We start from the raw sequence: 11342 nt of genomic DNA, 5'->3' as shown, positions 1-11342 counted from the left end.
ACGAGGTCGGGGAAGGCGGCAGTAACCACGGGGTGCCACGGTTGGTCCTCCTGCATATAGTTGCTCAGGAAGGCCAGTCTCTCAGCATCTCGATGACACTTCAAGTCCGGCATTCCCAAGCCTCCCTCACACGGACGTTGAATACAGACCTGTCTGCTCACCCAGTGTCTTCCTCTGTCCCAAAGGAGCGAGGACAAGAGTTCGACGAGAGCTTTTAGGTGTTGTGCAGGCAGGGGAAGTACGGCCAGTCGGTAAAGGATGAGAGGAAAGACGTAAGTGGCGCACGCCTCAGCTCTACCCTTTAAGGAAAGTTTCCTAGGAAGCCACGAACTGACTGCAGCCTCCACCTTTGACCGTACCTCCAACCAATTCTTGTCAAGCTGGAGACCCGGTCCGAACCACACGCCGAGGATCCGGACCGGGCCATCTGTCCAGCTGAAGGGCGCAGGGAGGTTTGCGTTGCCACTCCATGCGCCCAACCGCAGTCCTACCGACTTGTTGCGGTTTATCTTGGCCCCTGTAATTCTTTCGTACTGTGTGAGTGCCTCCGACACGACCTCAATGTCTCTGGAGCCCGACACGAAGATCGTGACATCATCGGCGAACGCGGATACCTTGGCAGCTGAGCCGCCAGGCAGAGCCATTCCGCGCAGGGCCGAATTTGCCTCCCCATGTCTCAGCTTGCGGAGAAGAGGCTCCAAAGCCAGGACATAAAGCAGGGGCGACAGCGGACAACCCTGACGAACCGACCGAGAGATAACAAAGGGTTTCGAGCGCTTTCCGTTCACTTGCACGACAGCCATGGGCTGCCGATACATTATGGAGATCCACTTGCAAAAGTCCGGTTTAAAACCGGCGGCCTCTAAGACAGATGCCAGGAAACGATGGTCGACCCTATCGAAAGCTTTGGACTGATCTAAGTTTATCAGCGCGGCTTCTGTGTCGTCATCTATTCCCCCCTCTAGGATCATGCGGATCAGGTGCAAGTTGTTCTGAATCGATCTCCCCTTCACAGCGTAGTTCTGTTCTGGTTCAACCAACTCGTCGATAACAACCTGCAGCCGATTCGACAGGACCTTGGCCAAAATCTTCAACTCTGTGTTTAGCAGAGTTATGGGCCTGTAGTCATCTAACTCTTCCCCTCCATGCCCGTCACCTTTCTTCAGCAATGTGATCACTCCCTTGGTCACCTGCCCTGGGATGGATCCCTGAGCAAACCAATGGTTGAACATATCCGTCAGAAGAGGCAGAAACATGGGCGACAGCCTCAAGTACAGTTCGTATGGCAGACCATCAAGTCCTGGCGATCTGTCACAGCTGACCTGCTTCAGCGCAGTAAAGACCTCCTGCTCCGTCACCCGGCCCTCGCAACCAGCCGCTCTAGCCGCCTCGAGGCGGGGAGAGTCGGCCAAATAGTCGCTAAACTCAAGGACCGGAAGATCGGGCTGCTGCGTAAAACGCTCCTCGAAATGTTCTCGAAACCCCTCGCAGATCTCCCGAGTCGATTCCAGGGTGCGTCCATTCGGATGTTTGATTTTTGCAATATATTTGTCCGAGCCACGCCTAGAAACCTCACGGCGCACGTCTGCATCAGAATTGACTGCTTCGTTGCCTATCTTTCTAAGCCTAGCTCTAACTACTTGGCCTTCGTAACGCTCGCTAGTCTCGCGTAGAAGGTCCTGCTTAGCTAGTTCCTGACTAACCCTATCACCCTCCCCGGTAGCCTGGGCTAGTTTCTGCTCTAGCTTCTTCTTCGTCTTGGCCTTATCTAGTGCGAGGCGCTGGGCATACTTGACGGAGAAGCTTCTGATCTTGGCTTTGAGACCTAACCACCACTTACTCCCGGTAACCGCCCCCACTAGTGCCTTTTTAATCAATTCTCTTAACTGATCTTGGAAGTCTTGTCTCTCCAGAAGGGAGGTGTTTAACTTCCAGTACCCCGCTAACTTAGGCCTATTTCCTAGCTTCAGCCGGGCCATAACTAATTTATGGTCCGTCTGGCCTAGCCAAGTGAACGTGGGACAAGATAAGAAGTCTACTTCGCCTCTCCTAACTAACATCCTGTCCAAATAAGTATTTGGATAGGAGGAAACACTATTGGTCCACGTCCACATCTCCCGCCCTGGATGCTCGACCCGAAACCTGTCGACCAGACCGCATCTAGCCATCAGATCAGCCAGGCTGGACTCGCACCTCTCCGATCCTCTAGCTCCGCCTCCTACCTTATCTATGTCGGGGTCTAAGATGGAATTCCAATCCCCCATTAGCACTACCCGCTTCCGACAATCTACAAACGCGTCAAGCTGACTGAAGAATGAGACCCTCTCACGAGCGGTGCTGGGCGCATGAACCGCAATCACCCGAAACACAGAATCTTTTACGGCAACATCGGCCACAACCAGCCTACCCACTGCATCTCTATGGACAACGTCGACCGTCGCCGACAGGGTACGTTTAACCAGCACGGAAACTCCCTTCCCCCGCGGGCTGCCATATGCTGAGAAAACCTCAAAGTCTCGGGCCAGCACCTGACAGTCCACAGAGGAAACGAAATGCGTCTCCTGAATCGCAGCGACATCCACTCCCAGGGACAAGAGGTCGTGCCGGAGGCGAGCCGCCCGGCCCGATGATCTCAAGCCCCTCGCATTCAGACTAGCCAAATTCAAAGCCATGGTACCTACCTTAAGGTGTGTTACACTCAGCTCCGAAGTCAGCCGGGGAAAGGACACCGACGTTGTGTGCAATGCTCAAGGTGGTCAGGTTTTTCATGTCCTGACCTTCTCTCACAATGCCGCCGACATCCAAAGGGTAGGTCAATTTAAGGGCCCTATAGAGTGACGGATGGACCAACACTGGGACCCTTCCCTTGCATTGTTTTGACAGTTCATCAAGAGAAGGGTCATTTTTTTTAACCAGTTCAATTCCCGGAAACGCCCCTTCAGCGGCCTGCAGCCTTGTCCACAAGTTGGTCTTGCAGGCCTCTGGAGTTCTGACAAAGGTTATTAGGAGTGGGGCGTCCGGGAAATTTGAGGGGATATTTACATCTTTCCCCTCTATCTGTTTGTAATCGAGCAGAGGTTTTAAGTTTTTCCTCTGCCGATGGGAAATGTCTGTGGCCACAGATAGAGGGTCTACATAACATAGTTCCTCAGGGGCAAGGACCTTTGGTCTGCAAGAGGCAGAGGAGTCTCTCCTCTCCCTCGGTTCATTCTTTTCATTTTCTTTTTGGGGTAGTGGCTCAGTTTGCCTTGGTGTGGGGACGGGTGTTTGTGTGGTGCCTGGTGTTGGTGTTGGTGTTGGTGCAGTGTTTGGTGTTGGTGCGGTGTCTGGTGTTGGTGTTGGTGCGGTGTCTGGTGTTGGTGTGGTGTCTCGTGTTGGTGCGGTGTCTGGTGTTAGTGCGGTGTCTGGTGTTGGTGCGGTGTCTGGTGTTGTTGCAGTGTGTGGTTTGGGGGTGGAAGTGGATTTTGTTGTTAGGGGTGGTGTATGTTCACAGGGAGTGGGGGCCACCTTTTCTTCCTCTTTTCTTCTTTTGTTTTTCTTTTTCATTCTTTCGAATGAACCGGGGAGAGGTGAGGTTGAGTTCCTCTCCCTCTCACTTGCGGATTCATCCTCAGAGGAGCAGTCTTTTCTCCGCTTGATCCCCGTCTCGATTGGTGTGGGGACCGTTGGTTGTGTCTGCTCCTCTATTTGCTGCTGCAGCTGTTTTTGTTGTTGCTGCTCTCGCTGGTGTCGTTGCTGCTGCTGCTTCTGCTGCACTTGCTGATTTTGCTGTTGCAGTAGTTGCTGCTGCAGTTGTTTCCGCGGCATTGGCTGCGGTGGCTGTTGTTGTTTCTGCATTTGCAGAGGCTCCTGCCTCGATTTTTGGGCTGGTGGTGGGACGGTGGCAGAAGGGATTAAGTGTTTCCGCTTTTGTCTCACTACCGTGCTCCATTCTTCCCCCTTGGCCTCCTGGGTGGTTTGAGTTTTCCTTGGAGCTGGGGTTGGTGCTGCAGTTGCAGGGGTTGTTGCCGCCTGTTTTGGTGCGGGCGTTGTCTCAGTGGATGTGACCGCCTTTTGGGTTATTGGATTAGGGGTTACCCTTTGGGGGCAACTCCTAGCCATGTGGCCCTGCTTTTGGCAGAACCAACAGTGTGGACGACGGCCCTCCACCACTACCGTTATGCTGGCGTCTTTGTATGTCAGCAGCGGTGGTATTGCCTGAAAACCTTTCCTCTTCAGCCTCATTGCTATTGTGTAGCAGCCCAGGTGAGTCCCAGTTTTTGACCGTATTGGGGTCACCTGTTCTACCTCACCGTACTGGCTGAAGAGGCATCCTAATACTTCCGCAGGTATTTGGGTTGGCACATTAAATACCTGCACCCGAGTCCTTCTCTTGCCCTGGTATTCAGGTGTTAGTTTGACTCTCCCATGCTTTATTTCTTGGAGGGAGAGTCTCTCTGCATCTTCCTTGGTGGGTAGGAGGATGTCCCACATGGCGTAGCTCCTCTGGTACAGGTATAATACCGGGATATTTAGCTTATGTAGGAGCCCTGCCATGTCTTCCTTTTTCATCCCTAGGAGGCGGTTTTCCGGCATATCCGAGATGATGAGGGAGAGCACTCTGTCTTCGATTGCCTCCCAAGCGCCTGGCACTGGTTTAATTTCTGCCCCCTCTATGTATTGTCTGTACTTGGTCAAGTACAAGTCTTTATACTCTTGAGGGGACAGTTGCTTCTCTACAGTCTTCCCCCATGCCAACCCTCTTGTTGGTGTTGGATCTTTGGTGAGGTTGGACTGTTTTTGCTGTTCCTTGGCGGAAGGGTTGCTATTTTGAGGGGCATTTCCCTTTCCGCTTTCCTTTGGGACCGACTCTCCCTGCTCTATACTTCTTCCAGGAAATACTTCCCTTTTTGGGGAGTCGGCCTCCTGGGGAGCATTGTCCTTGGGAGCTTTTGCCCCTTTTGTTTTGGGGAGGTTTAGGCTGTATGCCCCCTCGTTTTCTTGATTTGCTCCCCTTTTGGGGCAGTAGCCCTCCTGGGGAGCACTGTCTCTCTTATCGTCCTTTGGGGCCACTGCCTCTTGATTTTTGTTGTCAGAGCGGGATGCCCTGTCCAACATTGTTTTTTCTCCCCTTTGTGGGGAGTCGCCCTCTTGGGGAGCTGCTGGTGAGTTTTCTCCCTTCTGGGGGGCGTCCTTCGGTTTCGTGTCCGGGCGGTATGCCCCGTTGCTTTTTGCTTCCCCTGTTGGGGAGCCGTCCTCTTGGGGAGCAGTTTTTCTTGTGGTAGCCTCCTGGCTGGGGGTATCTGTATTGGTGGTCCCCGGGCTGGGGGTGTCCATTTTTGAAAAAAGCTCTCTCTCTTCTGTATAATTCACCAAAATGAGTGACGTGGAGTCGGCGTCCAAATTGGGAGCCGACTTTGGCGCCAAAAAGAAGTGGCGCCAAAGGCGGCAAGAGGGGAGATAGAACTGAGAGAGGGAGTGGGAGGTTAGTGGAGGGAAGAGAGAAAGTGTTTCCGACCCTCCCTCGCGGGAAGGTCGTAAATTATCAGCTCGGATCCCCCCCCGTGGGGGAGGGGGGAGAGCAGAGAAAGACAGACAAAGTGGGGGTGCGGACAGAACGCTACCCAACAAGCTCTCCGGGCACGAGAATGTGTCGCCAGAACACGACTGCCTATCGCTGTGTATGTATCAGAGAACAGATACTACACTTTGATCTTGTCCCGAAGGCCAAGAAATTGTCAGTGATTGTAGCAGAAGATTTCTTTTTCTTCAGTTTCAGCCTTTACTACAAACAAAAAACCACGCGAAATTAAATTCTAAAAAAAATGTTCTTACTCTTTTCTGTGCAAAAAAAGTTTTATTTTTTTTATATATTTATCTCTTTATACAGTTCTTTATACATTTATTTCTTTCCATTATATTTTTTTTGTTTGTTTTTTTTATTTCTGTAAAAAGTTATTTTAACATTTTCTTCAAGTGCCAAAAATGATGAATACCAATACTGTCGATTCCTGCTACGGTTGTAGCAACAAATATTTCGATACAGACATTTCACAAAGAAGACACGAGCAGGCAATTTTTGCGAAAACATGGTGTTTCGCCGACAAGCGTTACCTGTCCGCAATGCAAAAATGAGTGTTCGTTTCGAGAAGGTAAACGAATTTGGAGGTGAGCACGCACTACACAAAAGTTGGAAAATCCCAAAAGAAAGAAAATATTGATGTTTCACTGTCGCCGAAACACCATGAACATTCATTGCTCGGATGCTAGCGTGGAAAGTAATAATGTTCGTCAATAATTTTTTAAGCACTATTTGGAATCACCGGACAGTACGCGAAAATCTGGAGATTTCGCACCAGTCACCACTCCTCAGTTGATTGGCGGTCCTTCTGTTACGAGGTCTGTGAGGACTGGCTTAACAACCAGGAACCCATTGGAGGCGACGGGATAGCTGTCGAAATCGACGAAATCCTTATCGTGCGCCGAAAGTATAATAGAGGAAGGATGGCTAATCAGATATGGCTTTTCGGCGGAATACAAAGAATTTAAAAAAAAAGGTTCGTCGTTGCGTTGACTGACTCAGATGAAAAACGGGACGCCAAAACTCTGATTCCGTTGGTGCACAAGTTTATCCTTCCGGGCTCAATAATTTTCAGTGATTGTTGGAAGGCATATATTAATCTCGACCGGCATTTTCCACACTACACCATAAACCACTCAGAAAATTTTGTGGACCCTCAGGATCCCAGCATCCACACACAAAATGTAGAACGAATGTGGCTAGACGTAAAACAGTGGATTAAGCGGCCTGGTATTCGAGCAGAATTCATGCAGCAATACCTAGCCAGGTATTTATTTATAAGGAGTGAGACAGACAAGACGAAACTTTTGCATAATTTTTTTACAGGCTGCTGCATTGTACAGACACAAGTCGGAACTTGGAGAGATTTCTTGTTAAAAAAAAAAACTTCCTTCCCCGAAATAAAAACAATAAACCTTCCTTGAACAAAAAAAACAAAAAATAATATTAACCTCAACTTTTTCTTCCTTGTTAAGAAAAACACATTTTCCTTCTGTGTTAAAAAAAAAAAACGAAAGAAGAAAAAAAGGGGGGGGGGTATTTACCCAAACCCTTTCTTGGAAAAATAAATAAATAGATGTCTGTAAAAAAAAAAATGTTCGCTTGTCTTTTCTTTTTTTTTTTTGGAGTCGTGGGGGGGGGTCATGCTCAGTGTGTTACCGGCTGTTTTGCATAGCAAGAAACACGGTGGCCATTAAACTATTACCCGAAAGCATTGTTTTTTCCCCGTGCTATTATTTTACATAATTCTAGTCTGCGACACTATTACATGTGTTTTTTAAAGCAGCAGACCCGACTAGAGCTGTAAACATTTGGATATTAAAAAAACAACGACTTCTTAAAGGTAAATATTCGGGTGGTCACCCAGTGCATTTTCACCAAATTTTATACACGTGGCTTGATATCGTTATATCTGGATTTCAATCTTTATGAGAGCTGGTGGTGCAAAAGTTTTCAGTTTCTTGCAAGATTATTAATTATTTGAAATTAAAACACAAGCTTACTTGCAATACTGACGATTGATGAGATTGATGTTAGAACACCGGCCATATTCTGAAAAATCAAAAAAGAAAATGAAATTTATATTGAAAACATTAAAATCAGAGTATAATACAATTTGTCTGCCTACCTGCCTGCCCGTTTATCTGTGTGTTTGTTTTGTTTATGCTTATATTAGACTTTAAAATTTCAGATTAGTAGTCCCTGCATAAAGGTGTCACTATACTCAAATAAAGCAAACTCACCAAAATTTAGCATGCTCGAATTCAAGATTTCCATGAGCAAGGTTTGTCACTGCAAGAAATCGCAGTTAAGGTAAATCACAGCAAAATGAGTGTGATTTAAAATTATTTAATGAACAGTGAGAATAATGGAAAAGCAAAATCCACAAATATTTCACCTGCGTTGATTAGGAGAATAATGTGGGTGGTTAAAAATACATGGGACTTTCTTTGAGTCAATACATAGCAGTTACTGATGTTGATTACAGTTCAGTAACCATCAAACGACAGCAAAAAGCAGGGTAAATCAAAAGCATCAAGACATTCCTCGCTTGCTTCCACGTCACAAGGTGGACCGCATATGGTTTGGTCGTGAATAACAAACATGGAATCTTAAGAATTGGAAGACAGTCCGGATTTCTGATGAGAGCAAGTTCAATCTAGATGGTCTTAAAAGCTTCTAACGATATTGGCATCACAAAAGCATTCATCCTAAAAGTTTCTTCACACGTCATAGATGCGGAGAGTCCCTAAGAGTATCGGGTGCCTTTTAAGTTGATTATAAAATTGGATTGATCATTACATGATAGCAATAGTATAGAACCGGTTTTGACAGACACTAAGTCACACTTATTACTAGATATGTGAAACATAACTCTCACTTATAAAAAGATATGTAAAAAATTACTCACCGTTCCGGATATAACTGCCGTGATGAACCGTCTTGGTAATATAGAGCCGATACCAAATAAGCAGTTGGTGTATATCGCTGAAGCTCCTAGAGCGTATTAAAAATAGAAATGTTTTAGTTATAAGAATTTCTGCGTGCTTTTAAGTATATAAACGGTTTGGAAGTTAATTAATAACATCACATTATTTCTAATAGAGACAAAGCACTTTACACAAATAGAATATTACAAAATGTATGAATTAATTTCGTTATATTTTTTTTCAATTTTGTTGGTAAAACTTTGATATTTAAACTTATATTTGATATGCGTCCTTAAGATCTATACTCGACGTTATTTTTAAGAGTTTCCACCGAACGACGTCTTCATGTAGATTTGTTCTCTAACCGACTCCTTATTTGCCCCTTTTTCGCTTATGCGTTTTTTTTGTTTAAAACATTAGATCACAATTAAAAAAAACTTTTAAATGTATTTTGGTTTCTGTTCGTCATCAGGTTACCCTTTTTTAATAATACATGTAGAAACTAGAGAAAATACTTCAACAAAGTATAATAGCAGTACTGCCTATACTATACTTGAAATAAATATTTATATAGCTATATATATATATATATATATATATGTATATATTTCTCTATATATATATAGTTATATATATATATATTTCTCTATATATATAGTTATATATATAATTTTATATATATATTTATATATATTTATATATATATTTATATTTATATATATTTATATTTATATATATATATATTTATATATACATAATTATATATATATTTATATATATAATTATATATATATTTATATATATTTATATATATTCATATATTTATATACATATATATATATTAATATATACATTTATAGATATATATATATATTAATATATATAAATATATATATATATGTATATATGTATATATTTATATATATATTTATTTATATATGTATATATAATTATATATATATATTTATTCATATATATATTTATATATATTATATATATATTTATGTATATACATTTATATATATATACATTTATAAATATATATTTATATATATATATATATATATATATATATATATATTTACATACATATTTATGTATATATATTTAAATATACATACTAGCAATCGATTAACAAGTACCGTATCCAATAGGCTACCGTTTACCGGCTGAATAAAGTTTAATTATGATATTAATTAAGGGGATATTTAATTTTTTTGTATGTGCACCTAATATATATGCGAGAACCTATCAAGGCGATCTAATGTACTGGAATGAAGTCTTGTTAATATATTTATCAGATTAGATTAATCCGGTAAAATTATTTTGAAATAAGTATATTAGTAATTGTTAAAGATTCATAAATTAAGAAGTTATACTTATAGTTGGGTTCAAGCGAGTAATTATAATATATCAAGGTTGCGAGTAATTATAATATATCAAGGTTTAACGAATTTATCATGTAATAGGGGAATTAATTATTAATACAGGTTAAAGATGAACAAATATTCCCTCGCCATAATATTTAACAATACAATTACTCATTTAATTTTCCCATACATGATTAAACTATTATATATATATATATATATATATATATATATATATATATAATGTATGTATAGAGAGAGAGAGAGAGAGAGAAAGAGAGAGAGAGAACACAATTTAACTTTTACTCCTTTATTTTATATAAATAGATATACTATCTTCAGATACATATTTTTCAGTTTCAATATAAAATAATAACACATGCGTTTTATAAGAATTATTTTATAATTATATTTTAATTTTATTAATTGAAACTATACTAGAATTTTTAAAATGCTGCCACAAATATTACAATTATTACGCTAATAGTAAAAGTTTAAAATGAAATACGTTTCAAAATAGAAACAATAAATGCTGACCGTGTATACAGCTGTAAAATATATGAAAAGGCAAGTATTTTCTATGATAAAATGTCTATAATGTACTCGTGACATATTACTCATATGTTCTATGACACAAAAGTCAATGATTGCTAGCCTGGTAACCATAGAATCCTACTCCTCGGAGGATATCGTTTTAATCATTATTTTTGACTTAGGAGTTGCCCTGTTTTCAAAAACTACAATAAATTAATTATCATGTAATTATATTCCAACATTGAGGTCGAAAAAATAGAATGCAAGTCATCTATTATATAATTCTCAGCTGTCTGTTCAAATGTATGTATGTATGTACGTATGTATGTATGTCTCGCAGAAACTTTCGACAGAGACGACAGATCCTGAAAAGATCGTTATCGTTTTTAAGATCGATATCTCGGGCGACAAATATCGAAAACATGTCCAAACATTAATTCCTTCACCCTAAATTAAGCCATTTTGTACAAGGAAGGGGTTACTTTTTTTCGCCGACATTTTAGCAAGTCATTGTCACCGTTAGATTGATTCGATTAATTTAAACGCTGTTTACTCCCGGCCCCGTAACGGAGACCTCGGCTAAGACGTCAGATTTTCTTTCACTTTATTTTCCGATTTCGCGTCACGGGTTGAAGCGTGCCTGCCTAATTCATTTTTTTTCATGTTCAACACACCTCCAAACACTCGGACAAATAAGTAACTGTATGAGTATTTGTTCCTTCTAATGTAGTTCTTAAATATATATATATATATATATATATATATATATATATATATATATAAATATATATATATATGTACATATATGTATAAATATTATATAAAAGCAACTTTGTCCCTGTGTGAGCGTTCTCTATAAATACCTAAACGGCTAAGCCGGTTTTTAAAATTCAACACAAATGCACATTCTGTGTCTGAAAGTTTTCTTAGAAAAGAACTTGTATCGGA

General features: G+C 41.8%; 1 protein-coding gene across 5 annotated transcripts in view; it reads right to left on the bottom strand.

Moving 5' to 3' along the window:
• LOC145283573 (equilibrative nucleoside transporter 1-like) overlaps positions 1-11342 on the bottom strand; it is a 234456-nt gene that overhangs the window by 183330 nt on the left and 39784 nt on the right. For all 5 annotated transcript variants that reach the window (XM_080132489.1, XM_080132491.1, XM_080132492.1 and 2 more), the window contains exons 8-9: positions 8472-8557; positions 7564-7612 (exon numbers count right to left, since the gene is read on the bottom strand). In XM_080132489.1, coding sequence (XP_079988615.1) covers positions 7564-7612; positions 8472-8557 — 135 coding nt within the window. The remainder of the gene's footprint in view (positions 1-7563; positions 7613-8471; positions 8558-11342) is intronic.

Source organism: Euprymna scolopes, chromosome 8 (genome assembly GCF_053919585.1).
Source record: "Euprymna scolopes isolate OS-2025 chromosome 8, ASM5391958v1, whole genome shotgun sequence".
NCBI classification, from domain to species: Eukaryota; Metazoa; Mollusca; class Cephalopoda; order Sepiida; family Sepiolidae; genus Euprymna; species Euprymna scolopes.
The sequence above is the reverse complement of the archived record's forward strand: the minus strand, read 5'-3'. Positions and strand labels throughout refer to the sequence as shown.